The 17,965-nt window shown below is 36.3% G+C and overlaps 1 protein-coding gene across 1 annotated transcript in view; it reads right to left on the bottom strand.

The window, feature by feature from the left end:
• Window positions 1–17,965, bottom strand: part of GPR158 (G protein-coupled receptor 158) — a 317,486-nt gene that overhangs the window by 37,565 nt on the left and 261,956 nt on the right. Inside the window, exon 6 of the mRNA XM_003786747.2 lies at window positions 17,246–17,355. Within this exon, the coding sequence (XP_003786795.1) occupies window positions 17,246–17,355 (110 nt within the window). The remainder of the gene's footprint in view (window positions 1–17,245; window positions 17,356–17,965) is intronic.

Genomic DNA, 17,965 nt, shown 5'->3' on the forward strand with positions numbered 1-17,965 from the left:
CTCAAAAAAAAAAAAAAAAAAAAAAAGTTTGGCATAAAAGCTTACAGAAAAACAGGCTTAAATATAGGTACCACTGCTGCCTCCCCCTGCTTCTCCCACCACCCTGCTTACTATAGAAAGATGTTTCAAATAATAAGCAGATGATCATTCTGAAGATTAAGAAGAAACCAGGTTATTCAAAAATTGGAAATTAAACGCTTGTTCATTTTCTTATATCCAGAATAAATATGAATTATGTTTTTGCCAACTACCTATCAGAATAAATTCTGCCCTTATATTTCAATTCCTTAACACTGATTAATCAGGAGAAAAATTTTTAAATTAAATTTTCATTTCAAAATTAGATATTTTTAAAATTTAGTATTCTAATATTTGATAGAACATTTTGGTATTCAAGAATATGATTTTAGATAAGCTACAAAAACAAAATTATAGATGGCTGCCTAATAGCATCGTTACTTAAATGGACAGTTTTATCACAATCTCAAAAGGGAAATGTCACTAATTGCTTGCCTTTGTAGACAGAAAATCTCTAAAATGACACTATTTTAATGTTAATATTTAAATCTTGATCTGTTCTTACTTCTAACACAAAATTTAGTTTTGCAGCCTGAAAAAAAAAAGCCTTTTGTCCTGATATAGGTTAATTCCATATAAGTATTTCCCATGGATAATGTAAGGGAAAGCTTCTCGAATCTGTTTTCACTATAATCAAGGTTGTCCAGGTTGAAATATGGTGGAAATACTATTTACCTTTACGAGGTAAATGATTATTTACCTTTACGAGGTCAGTTTCAATCTAATTTTATAAAACCTGACGCTCTAGTTTTTCAGTCTCTTTGGTATACTTCTACAGATAAAGAATGGTACCAGACAATAGGGGACTCACAAAAAGATGACAAAATTCACTGCAAATACGAACTTCCTATTGAACATGTGTGATCATTTATTTAAAAAAAAAAAGAAAAAAATTACTAAATTCTCAAAGAAGAATCGCAGATGAATAACTTTTATGTATTTGAGATCCTAGCTCCATACAGAAGAAATCTTAAAAATATTATTTGAAAAACTCTTCTGCCAACTTGCATTCACCTTAACTTTAACCAGCATTTAAATATGTAAGACACATTAGTTAGCAATTAGAGGATGCAACCACCAAAGTAATTTAGAAGATATATTATGTGAGTTCATAAAAACTGCTGGGTTTGATATTTTTTAACTGTTTAGATGGTATTACACATATTAATATTAAAGCAGAATATTTTCAGTTGCTGTTAATGAAACTTTTGGAAATTAATTATAAAGTGTTATTGATTGTTCTCTGGTCATGCCATTTAACTGTTTGTCTCACTACTGGGTTTAAAATCCTTTGACTTAAGCTTCTTTGCAGGCAGGTCCTAACATGCCTACTATATTGCTTTTTATAGATCAGAAGTGTCATAGACTGTAACCAAGAATCATCTGTTTTAATATACAAATTGGTACCTTCATTGAACTATAATAGATGGTTCAAGTAAAAAATTAAAAAACAATAAGCAAATATAAAGAAAGAAAGAAATGAAAACCACCTAAAAGAGCACTAGTTATATATAAATAGCACTTGGGTGAATTTTATTCTCTAACACTTTTTCTATACGAACACAAAACATATTATAGCATTGGGATTATAATATATAATTCATATTATGCTTTTTTCATATAATATGGTATTCTGAACATTTTAACATTCTGTATTTGTAATACATGATCTTTGATAGCATACAACTGCTTAATTATTTTTCTTTTTTAGTATAAGCCATATTACAATGAATATTCTTGCAGTTAAATCCTTGATTTTTTTTCTTTAGGTTCGAAAAGGTAAAATAACTCAGTTGTTAAAAAGCTCTAACACATATTGGTAAATATTTCATACTTACTATACCAATTTATATTCTTTCCAGCCTAGATTAAGAGTGTCTTTCCCCAATGGATACTATTATAGACAAATTACAATTTTTTTAAGAACAAAACCCTTTTTCTATTCAAATTCATAAAAAATTACACCAGTTTTTTTTTTTTTTTTGCTCTGCTGTAATTATTAGTTTCATTGGAAATTTTTTAAAATGTGCTTTCTTGCCAGTTGTCTTTCTTTTCCTTTGGACAGTCTGTTTACAGCAGGCGTCCTCAAACTATGGCGGGCCACATGCAGCCCTCCTAGGACATTTATCCGGCCCACCAGGGGTTTTTGCCACCACTGCCGGTCCTGCTTAGCAGCCGACTCGTCCCAGGGCCTGCAGTCCAGCCCTCCAATGGTCTGAGGGACAGTGAACTGGCCTCCTGTTTAAAAAGTTTGAGGACCCCTGGTTTACAGCTTTAGCCATTTTTCTCATTAAGTGTACTTTCTCATGCTCTAGTCATTCAGATGTATGTGGCCGTTGGGCACCTGTGTGAATTGAATTGAGATGTGCTGTAAGTGCCAAATATACACAAGATTTTGAAGATTTATCCAAACTAAGAGTAGAAAATATTTTTATTAGTAACAGTGTATTTATCACATGCTGGAATGCAATATTTTGAATATGTGCATTAAATAAAATATATCATTAAATTTAATTGCACCTGTTTCTTTTTCTTTTAATGTGGCTCACATTTGTGGCTTGAGCTATAGTTAGGGAACCACCAGTCTATAAAATATACTACAACCATTTCCCAATTTGCTGTTTGCCTTCTAATGTATGTTTCTTTCAGGCAAGAGTATAATACAGCAGAACTTCCATAGCTGACCACCTCCTTACGTTGACCATCTCTATAAGTCAACCTAATTTTCATAGACTGGATATGCATCACATGCATGCATCAGCACAGAAGGCCTAGTCCCTCATTTTGAGCACCTCTGTATGTTGACCAATTTGTCACAGTCCCTTGGGTAGTCAACTTACAGAGGTTCCACTGTATTTAGGTATTCCAATTGACATTTTCTCTTCTGATTTCTTCCATTCCCCAACCTAAAGTAAGTTAGATATTAATCTATAATTTATCACTTTACTCATATTTTTTGTATTTAGTTTTATAACTTATTGAAACTCTTATGAGACTGAGATGAGGCTTTAAAGTTATTTTTTCTATATGTAAAGTTATTTTCTCAATCTTTACTCGGTTAATAGCTATTGCTGTCATTCACCCCACTGTCTGTATCATATAGTTAGATCTTCTGGAATAAAGATCTGTTGGATTCTTTACGTTCTCATCTCAATCTTTAGTCTTTTGAATATCATTTTTTATAATACACTGTAATATCTATAATCATCTCTTCCTATTCTTATTTTCTGCAAACATTCTTGGTGCTTTTTATTTCTAAAGATGAAAATCAGAATTGTCTTGTTAAGTTCCCTCATTTGGTTTATCCGTTCAACAGATATTTACTCAGCAATTTAATTTTCATGATGCTAGGAGCATGGGATGCAGAGGATACATGACGACTGTGTATTCTTGTAAGTTAAGTCCTCCCACATCAAATCGTCTCTCATTCAGTCATACGGTGTTTCTCCATCTGTTTATATTTCCTTCTAAATCTCTCCAAAAACTTTGTAGTGCTTTTTTCTTAGCCCCACACATCACCATTTGGGATTATCCCTACGAATTTCAGGCTTATCGTTAAGACGGTGACTAGGATACTTCTTTTATTGTCCAATTGAAAGGTAAATGGAAAGCTATTGTCATACAAATCTATACATCTTACTTATGTATGTTTAACTGAACTTTCATAATTATTTGAATCATTCTTTTTATGAGAAATAGTTCACATACCATAAAATTTATCCTGTTATAGTGTACAAGTCAGTGGTTTTAGGATGTTTAGGTGTGCAACTCTAATTCCAGAACATTTTCATCACCCCAAAAAGAAACTTTGTATTTTTTAGCAGTCACTGTCATTCCTCTCTCCTGAATTCTCAGTAACCACAAATCTACTTTCTGTCTGGGATTCTTTTACTTAGCACAATGTTTATAAGGATTATCTATATTGAACATGAATTGGTACTCCATTCCTTTTAAGGATGAATAATATTCTGTTGTATGGATGTACCATATCTACTCATCTATTCATCAATGGACATTTGAGTTGTTTCCATGTCTTGACTATCATGAGTTCTTATGAGTAATATTTCTCTGAGTGCTGAGTAATACTACTATAAAAATTTGTGTACAAATTTTTTCATGTGGACGTATATTTTCAATTCTCATGAGTATATAACTACGAGTAGAATTGCTGGGTAACATAACTGCTTGACATCTTGAGGAACTACCAAACTGTTTTAGAAAATGGCTGTACCATTTACAATCCCACCTGCAAGGTATGATGTTTCCAATTTTTCCACATCCTCTGCAACACTATTATTATCTGTTTTAATATTGCTATTCCCATAGGTTTGTAATGACATCTCATTATGGTTTGCTTTTCATATCTCTAATGAAAAGTTAAGCATCTTTTCATGTAAATATAGGCCATTTGTATATCTTCTTTGGAAAACTACATATTCAATTCACATTTTAAAAACTGGGTTGTTGGGCAGTGCCTGTAACTCAGTGGGTAGAGTGCCAGCCACATACACTGAGGCTGGCAGGTTCAAACCCGGCCCAGGCCGGCTAAAACAACAATGACAACTACAACAATAACAAAAAAGATAGTTGGACGTTATGGCAGACACCTGTAGTACCAGCTACTTGGGAGGCTGAAGCAAGAGAATCACTTAAGCCCAAGAGTTTGAGGTTGCTGTCAGCTGTGATGCCATGGCACTCTACCAAGGGCAACAGCTTAAAACTCTGTCTAAAGATAAAAAATAAAAAAATAAAAATAAGTTTGTCCTTTAGTTACAATTGTCCTTGAGTTATAATTTACTTTATATTCTAGATACCAGACTTTTACCAGATAATTTATAATTTTTTTTCCATTCTGCGTGCTTTTTTTCTACTAACTTGCTGGTGTCCTTTGATGCACAAACGTTTTCATTTAGATGAAATCCAACTGATCTTTTTTTCCCTTTGTTGCTTGTATTTTTCATATCTCCATAAGCCTATGAATATTTATATCAATGAATATTTATATCAATATTTATATCTAAGAGGTGTGTAGTTTTAGCTTTTACATTTAGGTCTTTGAGCCATGGGAATTAATATTTGTCATAGGTGGTGTAAAGTAGATACCTAATTTCATTCTTTTAAATGGGGATATCTGGCTGTATACCCAAATGTTCCAGAATCATCACTGGGAAGACTATTCCTTCCCCTTGTTTTGCCACCCTTATCGAAAGTGAGCTGACAACAAACAAATGTATGGGTTTTGCTCTTGAATCTCAATACTATTCCATTGATTGATATGTCTCTTCTCATGCCACAACATTCTCTTGATTTCTATAGCTTTGCTTTTAAGATCAGGAAGTGTGAGTCCTCTACTTTATTCTTCTTTTTCAAGATTGTTTCAGCTATTCTGGGCCCTTTGCATTTCCCCATGAAGTTTAAGAACAGCTGGTTAATTTTTGCTAAAAAGGCAGCTGAGATTTTGATAGGGATTGGATTAATTTGGGGAGTACTACAATCTTAATAATAGTAAGTCTTCTAAACCATTAATAGGGATATCTTTCCATTTATCTATGTCTTCTTTAATTTCTTTCAAGAATGTCTTGTAGCTTTAGCGCACCTCTCTTGTTAAATTTATTCCTACGCATTTTATTATTTATACACTGTAAATTGATTTTTCCCTTAATTTCAGTTTTAGTTTATTGCTAGCTTGCAGAAATAAAACTGATTTTTTTACACCAATCTTGTCTCCTGTAACATTGCTAAACTCGTTTATTAATTCTAATAGTTTTTTGTAGATTCCTTAGAATTTTTCCACAGAAGACATGTCTTCTGCAGATAGAGACTGTTTTACTTCTTCTTTCCATCTGCATACTGGTTATTTCTTTTTGTGTCCTAACTGCTCAGGCAAGAACTTCCAGGGCAAAGTTGAGAACCACTAAGAGCTGAATCCTTATTTTGTTCCTGCTCTTGGGGGAAAGCATCATTAAGCATGATGCTAGCTGGGGGTTTTCATAAATGGTTTCTGTCAGGTTGAGGAAATACCCCCTTACATTCCTAGTGTGTTGCATGTTTTTATCAGGAGAGTGTGTGGATTTTTGTTAAATGCTCTTTTCTGCATCTACTGAGTTGAGCTTGGCGTTTTTGTTATTATGTTATTATGTTACACTGATTGGGGTTTGTTTGTCGTTGTTGTTATTGAATCATTCTTACATTCCTGAGCTAAATCCCATTTAGTCAGGATATACAATCCTTTTTAGATGCTGCTGGATTTCATTTGCTAGTATTTTGTTGAGATGTGTATGTTCATATTCTTAAGGGATATTGGTTTGTTCCTTTGTTTACTTGTGATATATTTGTCGGGTTTTGTTACCAGGGTAATACTGGTCTCTTATAATATGCTGGGAAGTGTTGCCTCATCTTGTTTTTCTTTTTTTTTTCTATCTTATTTATTAATTTATTTATTTATATCTCCAAATCATCTTCTGTTTTTCAAAATGATTTGTAAAGAACTGATATTAAATATTTGGTATAAGTCATAAGGATCTTTATTTGAGGGGAAGCTTCTTGATTACTCTTTAAATATCTTTACTGGTTTTAGGTCTGTTCAGATTTTCCATTTCCTTTTGAGTCACTTGTGGTAGTTTCTGTCTTTCTAGGAATATCTAGAATAGCTGGATTTCTAGTATTAAATTCCCTGTTAGCACTACTCAGGGCCTTTTGGCCTGGATGCATGTGAATACTAGGTGAGGGGCCTCACAGTAGCTGGCGGCCAGATGGGCAATGAGCTGCCAGCACATTACAGGCATCATAGGTGCATTCATCCAAAAATAAGCCACGACTCTGACGCTGGGTGCAGACAACAGCAGATGCAACAGCAGGCAGGTGATGGCAGCAAACAGCTTGTAGGAGCAAACTGTCTCATCTTGGTCCTTAAAGAAGTCTGGCTCTTCTTTTTGCTGCATGAATGAATTAATCTCATTTCCCATGTATTCCTATCTACTTCACATAAAGAAGAGAAATGTTTCCACTTGAGGGTATACAAAATTTGGGCATACAGTTGCTAACAAAGAACACTGGGACAATAAAGTATTTATCAGCTATAGTCTGTAAAGTACTAATTCTGAAATACCAGATGGATTTTTATTTGTAACTTTAATATTGGTTAGGACACACACATATGTGCACACACATTAACAAGTTGAAACCATAACAACCCAGGCAACAACAACAACAGCAAAAAATCTCACGTTTCAAATATGGCACATAGACCCTAAAATACATATTCTAATGCATGCCTCTTTTTAGAAATCTAGACATAAAATACTGATGCCATAATTAGAAATTAGAATATGTATATAAATATTTTAAAAAGTGAAGCTCAATATTGAAAGCTTTGAATGTAGATGTTACAAAATAAAGTGTATTTCAAAAGTCATGTGCCATACAACAAAGCAGGTATTTTAAGTCAGATAAAATAAAGTTTTAACTCTTCTTAGGTCTTCAAGTGAGCTACATTCCTATTTTTTTCATTTATAGTAGTTAACATATTGTAAAAGAACAATTAAAATAAATTTTGTTTTTATTTCAATTGTTATTCAAAAGGTACACATTGATGTTAAAGATTCTATGTGAATACAGTCCCCCACTTAATAAAAGACATCTTTCATTAATATGCTTATTTTCCTAAATCTTTTACTTCAAACGGGTAGACTAAACATATTAATTTATAAATGGAGCTTCTTAAGGCAGAAATCCTTAATTAGTTTCCACAAGTGACATGTATATACTGACACAATCAATAGCATTAGGCCATTCAGCTGACAGCCCTCAGGACGCTGGACAGGACAGTGGGATCAGAAGTCATTAGAGGGGAAGAGTAGGCAATGAACAGAGGGGATGAGTTTGTCTTCTAGCAAGTTAGAGATTTTACAGTTAGAGAATAACTCTCTGAAACTTAGGGAGTTTTGTTTTCAAGGTTTCTGGGGAAGTCATCATGATGGCTAGGCTTATGCACATGCCCAGGGACTAACACTCAGGAGCCTCAGACAGACTTTAATTGTGCCAAGAAAGGGGACAGGGGGAATGTCCAGGTTTGCTTATAAGCATATGAGTGATGAGAATGACAAAAATGTAGGGTCTGCAAAGCTAAGTCCTGCAACTACAGAGAGTTTCTGAAAATTAGCTAGCATCAGAATAGCAGACAAATAGTTTTGTGCACTAGTGTAGGTCTTAATAGCACATTCCACACCAATGCTTCCTTGATTAATGAGATTATGTAATAAATTTCAATTTGTTGAGAGTCAAATAACTTTTGATCTTTCCTGTTTCATCAAATACAATTTAAAATGGTAAAAATGTCTCTAGGGAGAGTGGTTAAGTCCTAATCTCTGAAAGCCCAGCATGGTACGTAATGAGTTAACAAACAAGAAAAGAGGAAGTTATGTCACTTACAAAAGTAATTTTTTTTTTACAAAAGTAATTTTTTTTTTCAAATTTCCTATAATGCCAGTATTAGAGCTAGTTCTGAAAGATCAATTTAAACCCTTCATCTTGTAAGAATTCATCTTAATAACCCACATATGCCTCATGTTCCATTACTGGAATGGCAATGACCAGGGAGTTATTTATATTCAAATGCTCAAGGTCATCACCGCCAGGTCTTATTTTTCATACATATTTGCCTCCTGAGGGTACATGTTATCACGTGGTACACAGTTAGTCACTCCTGTTGATACTGGTGTGCTGGGAGCTTGTCAAACAGTCATGCAAAAATTCAAAAATCTCAACCTCTGGCATAAATGGGTTAAGTAAGCATGCCCTTTTTCTGTAAGGCATCTAGGTAGGCTCCTGGTATATGTGAAACATGGGTTTAGGAGGTAAGGCTTGAGTATTTTCCAGTTGACCTCTGAGGCTTAGTAACCTGCATTGGCTTACAGAATTTGCTCAGCTTTCTGCTCACTGATAGGGAAAGAGACCTTTCCCAAAAGCTTAAGAATGAGTCCCTTTTTTCTGGTGAATAGTGTGGGTCTTAAGAAATTTCATTATGAGTAATTCTTCACTTGAACATATTCTAGATTCGAGAGAAGGCCAGTAAAGATAAAAAACCACAGTGAGCTCAGCAGAAAGGAGGGCCTAGAATCCATGTCATTACCAGAATCCGCATGGCAAGCTTTTCCATTCTCCATTCACAATGCAGTGTTCAAAGGGTACTTTACCGGTACCTTATTTGGCTGAGGTGAGCAATGGTCTAAAAAGGTTTTAAACTGTTTCATGTTAAACCCTTTGGGTCATGACTTGGGGCTTTAAATTCACCTGTGTGCTAGGGTAAATGCAAGACTTCCAGAAGACTCTTCTGCTCCTCTGGATGCCCATAGGCACTTGCTTAGCCACCTAGGAGCAGAGGTTATTATTTTTAGCTTTCATAAGTGAAAGATAACTAACACTTTGTTCAACTGTTAAGGCAGGTGAGTCAACAATCAACAAAGTAGAATCACTGCACTGCTGACAGTTGCCTAAGGCACAATCTTAAGTTCCCTGCTTCCCAGGAGTTGTCATAAATTAAGCTAAATGAGACAATCTTCAATATCTTACCAGCTCTTAGTTTTTCCAGATAGCTATACACTAGCTTCTCTTTTGTTCTTTTAAAAACTTAAGGTATCTTACTGTATTTTACGTATCCTCATAAGAATATATAAATAAATGTAAATATCTCTTGGTGACATTTCAAAAGTCACTAGGAAACAAACTAAAACATATTAAAAAAAAAAAAACAAAACCTTCCCACAAACTGCCAATATTTGGTGTTAATGAGCACAGTAGAGAAAACTGCTATGGGTTGTACCCGGAGCAAGGAGTACTGAATAATGCATGAAATGAGAAATCCCAGGCCAGAGCCAGAAGAAAGCTTTTCACAGCTGCCTTATTCATTTTAAATATAGTATAAAAAAAGTTTCTTTCTTCTTCATTAGCCTTAGAAAAAGGAAAAGCCAATGTGTTCTCAGAAACTATATCACTGGGAATCGGAAAACATTTCTTTTAGCATTAAGTTGTAAATCTCTCTACACTCCCTAACATTTAAAAATATTTCCTTATTTTGCCTCCTGAAAATACACCTGGATTTCTAAGCCTAGAGATACTGCCTTCTCAATTTTCTTAAAAAACAAAATGAAATGGGGCGGTGCCTGTGGCTCAGTGAGTAGGGCCGGCCCCATATACCCAAGGGTGGTGGGTTCAAACCCGGCCCTGGTCAAACTGCAACAATAAAAATAGCCGGGCACTGTGGCGGGCGCCTGTAGTCCCAGCTACTAGGGAGGCTGAGGCAAGAGAATCACCTAAGCCTAGGAGTTGGAGGTTGCTGTGAGCTGTGATGCCACAGCACTCTACCAAGGGTGATAAAGTGAGACTATGTCTCTAAAAAAAAAATAAATACAATTTAAAAAAACAAAAAACCCCAAAATGAAATGAAACAAAACTAGCTTAGCAGGGGTTCAATGAAGCCACACATCCATGGAAGTGTTGGGTGTTCTTATACATCCGCCCCCATCATTCACATACTAAGTCAAACACCTCCCATGGTTCCTGAAGGAAGCTCCTTTTGGTAAATGAACCTTCTTCATCTGTGTCTACAGTAGTTCTTTTTTCCCTTATGATCTACAGTGAGCAAGCTAAAACCTATACCTTTCATATCTCTTTCCTTCTGTCTTCCTTCCTCCCTCTCTTTCTTCAATTTTTCTCCAAAAAGGAAAAAACAGGTTCAGGTTTAAGTAAGTTGCATTGTACTCATGGCCACCACTTGAGCTGGGGATGTGGGAGGTTCTACCCTGTATTCAGGCCACAGTAGCAGGGTGGAGGGGCACTGCCTGTACAGAACTTAAGGCAATAATCAAAATAACTACAAGTGGGTCTGCTTTCTATCATCACCATACACTGGTGATCCTAGACTATGTCAGTGAAGGTGCAAACCACCTTACTCCCCTCCACCCACAACTTGGTGCAGCCTCTGTTGCACTGTTACTAATCAAAGGACTCATTCATAATCTTCCTTTAAATTACTATGTCAGTCTGAGGCTGCATAACTTCCAGGTACTGGGAGAGATCACCAAAGAAAAAAGTGGGAGATTTGGTAAAAGTGAACAGTTTTAAGTTCCATCCCAGGCTAACAGTACCATTTCTGGAGACAGATCCTGTTCCTTTTTCATATTTGTTTCAAATTTTCAGTGCTATAGAAATTCTACAAATACTATAATCAATCAGTGAGAGACCAGGTGACAGAGAAAGAAATATTTAATAATTCCACTAAGTTGTGAGGGAAACAGCTGAAATAAAACAAAAACTCAGGTCTTTCTTGCTTATCCTATCCTAAAAGGACTGTAACAGTCATTTTATATATCAGTACTCAATTTCCTTAGAATTTTCTGTGTAAAGAGGTATAATTTACTTTGATTTTTTTTAAATATTGAAATGAAAAATAAAATTCCTATGAAAATGGGGCTATGGGCTTGGTGCCTGTGGCTCAAGTGGCTAAGGCGCCAGCCACATACACCTAAGGTGGCGGGTTCAAATCCAGCCCAGGCCGCCAAATAACAATGACGGCTGCAACCAAAAAATAGCCGGGCGTTGTGGCGGGCACCACTGGTCCCAGCTACTTGGGAGGCTGAGGCAGGAGACTCGCTTGAGCCCAGGAGTTGGAGGTTGCTATGAGCTGCGATGCCACAGCACTCTACCCAGGGGGACAGCTTGAGGCTCTGTCTCAAAAAAAAAAAAGAAAGAAAGAAAATGGGGCTATGATATTCAAAAGACATTATCCCATAGCTCAGGCTACCTTGATTCCCCAAGCAACTCTGGATCAGGTCCTTCCAAAGCCTGGTTCTTTAGTTTTCTCTTCTATTTGTGACCCTCCCCCCAGGGCCTTCCAGTGAATTCCCTTTTTGCTTAATTTAGCCATAATCAGCTTTTGTAGTTTGCAACCAAAAAATACTACTGGATATATTTACATATATTCAAAGTATGACTTCACAAGGGAGGAAGCATTAATTCACCTTCTAGATAAGAAATTAATTCTCAGATGTTAATTTATTCTTGGTTGTAGAAATAAGTAATGGCAGAACTGAAATTCAAATTTGGATATGTCAGGATATATATCTTTCCTCTATACCATGTTACTACTATAAAGGATTAGAAATCCTTTCTCTAGGGCCACATGCTGCTTGGCTATAGATGCCAATCAAAAGCACTCCTTGCAGCTCATTCACTATAACCACCATCTCTTCATTCATTCAAACAACATCTGAGTATGTAACATAGCACTAAATATGGGGAGGACAAAGGTAGCTCTGCCTGCTCACATTCCATCCACGGGAGGCTGATTGTTCAGCATTGTATATAGAAGGAAACAATAGTGGAATCAGGTAAATTTAAATACTATGGAAAAAAACTAGAATATAATAGTAAAGTCATATGGTTCATACAGGACAAGAATAATTCAGCTCATTAAAATTAGAAATAGTTTCCATTTGATTTAAGCCTTCAATGGAGTAATTCTTTCTTTTCCTTTTCCTTTTTTTTTTTTTTGAGACAGTCTTACTTTGTTGCCCTTGGTAGAGTGCTGTGGTGTCATAGCTCACAGCAACCTCAAACTCTTGGGCTCAAGCAATTCTCTTGCCTCAGCTTCCCAAGTAGCTGGGATTACAGGTGCCCACTACAATGCCCAGCTATTTTTTTAGAGATGATGTCTCACTCTGGCTCAGGCTGGTGTCAACCTGTGAGCTCAGGTAATCCACCCACCTCGGCCTCCCAGAGTGCTAGGATTATAGGCGTGAGCCACCATGCCGGGCCCTGAAGTAATTAGTGAGAAAACAGCTTTAACACAAAGAGACGATGAAGTAACCCAGTTTCTCAAATTCTGATCATTTGCATACTACCCTTGAGATTTCTGCTGTATCTGTGTACCAGCTAATAATTTCTTTATGTCAATTTATTTATTAGCCTAAAATATTTTAAAAGAAAATATTACTACCTTAAATTTTAAAAAATGAAACATAACATATTCCATACATAGAAAGTAACTATAAAAATAAAAACAGTAAAACAAAAGACAAAGAATCTCATGGAGATTGCACTGCAGTGAAAAGCTCTGAACGGGAAGAAGCTTGATCTACTCCTCATTGCAAAGGAAGATTAACAACTGTTCGGCAGGTGTTAAAGACCTTTGAGTTCCAAACTAATCTTTCTCCAAAAAAGAATCAAAAGGATTGAAAGAGAACCTGGATGGAAGTAATTTTCTCATTATATGACTCAAGGCTATTTAATGCTGTGTTCCCATCCTCTTGCAGACCACAGGGAATGTGTGCCAGACACTTGCAGACAATCAGAGGTAGCACACAGTGAGTCAGGAGAACATGGATCTTTTATGTGGGGAGGGAACTATGGGAAGCAGCCTCCAGGTTATTGGAGGCTGGTATTGTCAATATGGGACGCAGCCTCCAGGTTATTGGTGATTGATATTGTCACCCATTCAGTCATCTACTAACATGTGTTAGTCACCCCTCACGTATCAACAACTGTGTTGAGAGCTGGGATTGGTGGGAAGACTCTCACTCCAAGGAGAAGGCAAACTGAAGTGATGAAGGTAATTAAACCATAAAGCACTGTACTATAATAGAGGACTCAACCAACATGAAGTGCTAAACTAATAGGGACAGAATTAATTTTCAAGTCTCAAAAGGGCATCTATCCTTTCAGGATTTCTAGAAGGCTTATTGTCCATACAGGCTATCACTGATTTCTCATTTCCTTTGGTGAGGACCAGTTGAAAAATGGCCATAAAGAACAGAAACTTGAAAGGTACCTAAAGAAGGTACCTTTACCTTCTGCTACAATGTGGAAAGATTAAAATTAGAGTCAGAAAGAACATTAGAAATTTATCTGATTTTTTCATTTTGTAGGAAATAGAGGCCTATGATTTCTTAAAGACTAAATTGAGATTTAAATTGGACCTCCTGAAATCTAGTCCAGTATTCTTTGTGCTAAACCATATATAGGAAAAAGGCACCTTGAGAGTCAAACATACTCACATTTGTTCCAAAAGATTTTTTAAAAAACCTAGTGCATTCCCAATAATTAGGAACCAAAAAAAAAAAGTAAAAAACATAGAATTTCTTTCTTATAGGGTAGATAGTATAAATATCATATCTTTAAAAAAGGGGGGGGGGGTTTGAATCCAGAAGACCAAAAATCACTTTACAACAAAGATATTTGCACCAGAATATTTATTGCAGCTCAATTCCTAATTGCCAAGTCATGGAAGAAGCCCAAGTGCCCAATGAACCATGAATGGATTAATAAATTGTGATATGTGTATACCATGGAATATTATGCAGCCTTAAAAATATGGAGACTTGGGCAGCACCTGTGGCTCAGAGGAGTAGGGCTCCAGCCCCATATACTGGAGGTGGTGGGTTCAAATCTGGCCCTGCCCCCCCCCAAAAAAGATGGAGATTTTACCTCTTTTATGTTTACATGGATGGAGCTGGAACATATTCTTCTTAGTAAAGTATCTCAAGAATGGAAGAAAAAATATCCAATGTACTCAATACTATTATGAAACCAATATATAATCAGCCACACTTTCATATGAAAGATAAAACACAATTATAGCCTAGGATGAAGGAGGGAAATGGAGGGCGAGGGGAGGGAAGGGGGGAGGTTGGATGAAGGTAAAGTAATCACTGGGACCACACCTATGGTGCATATTACAAGGGTACATGTCAAATCTATTAAGAGTAGAGTATAAATGTCTTAACACAATAATTAAATGAGGTGAAGGCTACAGTTTGATGTAAGCATTCCAAATTGCATACAAAATCAGCACATTGTACCCCATAAATGCATTAATGTATACAGTTATGATTTAATAAAAAAAATTTAAAGAAAAGGTTGAAAGGGGGAACATTAAAAGACAAATATAACACATATTATGGCATCTAAGATAAACTTCTGTATGAGCCTTATTAGGGGACTTGTACTGAGAAACACTCATGGCTAACTCAGCATGAAAATATGAATGCCTTACCATGGTTATCAAAACAGCTTTAAAGGTGATCAGTGCAAAGGGTTTTCTTTAAAGGGCTTCAGTAAAAATTTATTTTTTCCTATACGCTTTGTTACCACTACATCAAAACTTTCTTTAAGCTTTAGTAGCTTAGAGACAAGGGAAAGCCTTGAGTAATTTCCAGATATTCCTAGCCTTTATGAATAGATAATTAATGTTATTGCCTCTTTCCTTCTAATACTTTGGTATTGGTTTTGAAACTCTGTATAAGAAAATTTACAGTATTCTCCATTTTCCAAATGTTATTGCCTCTTTCCTTCTAATACAGTATTATAAGGAAAATTTACAGTATTCTCCATTTTCCAAATGTTATTGCCTCTTTCCTTCTAATACAGTATTAGAAGGAAAATTTACAGTATTCTCCATTTTCCAAAGTTGATAATTTCTAGTATTATAAAATCCTGTTCCCCTCCAGGGCTCCCTGCCTTCCCCCATTCCCCCACCCTTCGGGCAACCTCCTGACCTCTTCCTGTTCTCCCGCCCTTCTGCCTTACAGGCCTTCCCAGCCCATTCCCATGTTCTCCAGAATTCAAAGAGGCACGGAAAGTCTCAAGTTTCACAAACCCCCCAAGTTCTCAGTAGATGAACAACAGTGGAAAACTCGCCAAGGCTTGCTCAGTAGATAAACAATGGTGAAAAACTCACCGAGGCTTGATTAATTACTGTTGTATAACCATAACCATTGTGATATGAGATGTATCCATTGACAACCAAGCTGTAACCCTGCCAATGGCAACGTTCCTCATCCCTTCCTGCTTGCTTAAGCTATGCAGAGAAAAAAAGGTATAAAAGACAAAAAACCCTGCATTTCTGGGCTGCTTGTCTTAGAACAACAGCCCCCTATGCAGGTGTGAATAAATCACCAATTAATAGCATCTGAGTGGGTCTGAGTTTATTTTTTCACAACCCCAAGGTTATTTCACTAGCATATTGGTTAAGGAGGAAAGCCAAGAATATTATTTTTTTGAACTTCACCCATAGAATATCAGCAGGATTACCCTGGGGCATGGACCTTGGGAGTGAAAGAGAGTAGTTTTTGTAAAATAAGCATATTTCTGAATTCTTCTATATAGGATCCATGAATATCTGGATATGTATCATGTTTTCAGCTGTACTGAGAATAGGTACCCAGAAAAGGTGAGGTCTAAAAGAACCGAGGTCTTCTTAAGGAGACCCCAAGGATACATCTGCAAGGTCCTCCCCATGGTGACTCAGCTCTTAGAAACTTGTAGAAACTTAACTTCCTGGGACCTGGAAAATAATGCTTCCAATTCTATAAAAGCCCAGGGTTATGTAAAAGCTGGAGCCAACTTCTCCAGCTTGATTCAAACTGACTGATGAAAAAGGTACCCATGAGCAAAAACTTTTTGACTAGGGATAAAAAGGAGAAGACTGAGCCAGTCGGGGAGTGGGGAAGAATTTTGAATTCTTCCATGCCATCACTCTGCTGGCTGAAATAAAGCCCCTCTTCTTTTATACACAGTGTTTGGGTGTTTGCTCTCTCCACTGGGTTTCATTTTCCTCCAACAGTATTGTCTTCGTAGTCCTTCCTGTTCTTAGCCAGTAAATACTGTTTCACATTCTAAACTTATGTTTTATATAGAACTCTAACCATTTAGAGTTCAGTTGCATTAAAGATTTCCCCTAGAGAATCTAAAAGGTATTACCTTGAAAGGAAAAAAATACATATCATCCTTGGCCAGGTGTGGTGGCTCGCACCTGTAATCCTAGCTCTCTGGGAGGCCAAGGTGGTGGATCACTTCAGCTCAGGAGTTTTGAGAACAGACTCAGCAAGAGCAAGACCCATCTCTACTAAAAATAGAAAAACTGAGGCAAGAGGATTGCTTGAGACCAAGAACTTAAGGTTGCTGTGAGCTATTATGCCACAGCATTCTAGTTAGAGGGCATCAGAGTGAGACTCTGTCTAAAAAATATATAAAATAAATAAATATATGTTTTTTTGCTTGAGAAATTTTTAAAAATCAAACCAGGTAAGCAGTCAACTCAGTTTACAATAACATGCTAAGCCAATCACTTTGGTCCTTCCATGAGAATGAAGGCTAATAAAATATAACATACCTGTGAAGCTTCAGAGTGACAGTTCCATACACAGTAGCAAAACCGAGAAGACGGACCCATCTTAGCAGAATACAGCGAAATGTGCTTGGCTCAAAGTACAAAATAACAACCTGTGGGATGACAACAGAGAGAAAGAGACCTTCAGGATCAACTAATAACCCACAGAGTAAAGTCAATATTTCATAATCTGATATTATATATATATGAATTTTGATATAAGCACATACCCATTTGAATAATTCTTTAAAATGTTATTTTGATCATTCATTCATTGTCTAGATCAGCGGTTCTCAACCTGTGGGTTGTGACCCCTTTGTAACAATGAAAATACATCTTGCCATTAGATATTTACATTATGATTCATAACAGCAGCAAAATTACAGTTATGAAGTAGCAATGAAAATAATTTCATGGTTGGGGGTCACAACATGAGGAACTGTATCAAAGGGTTGTGGCATTAGGAGGCATTAGGAAGATGGAGAACCACTGGTCTAGATCAAAGGACTACAGAGTCTTTCTACTGCTTTTAAACAAATCTAAATTCTTTAAATCTAACTTTTAGGAGTTTCTATCAACTGTCTCTAAATCTTTGGCTTATCCAAACTTGTGTCCCTTTATTTAAATGACCTCAGTAAGTCCTCCCTTCTCACTCCAACTCTCATTCAACAAATGTTACTTAAGCATTAACCCGGAGCCAGACGCTGTGCTAGGTGCTGCTGG

Source organism: Otolemur garnettii, unplaced genomic scaffold (genome assembly GCF_000181295.1).
Source record: "Otolemur garnettii isolate 467f Iridium unplaced genomic scaffold, OtoGar3 scaffold00019, whole genome shotgun sequence".
In the NCBI taxonomy this organism is placed as follows: domain Eukaryota; kingdom Metazoa; phylum Chordata; class Mammalia; order Primates; family Galagidae; genus Otolemur; species Otolemur garnettii.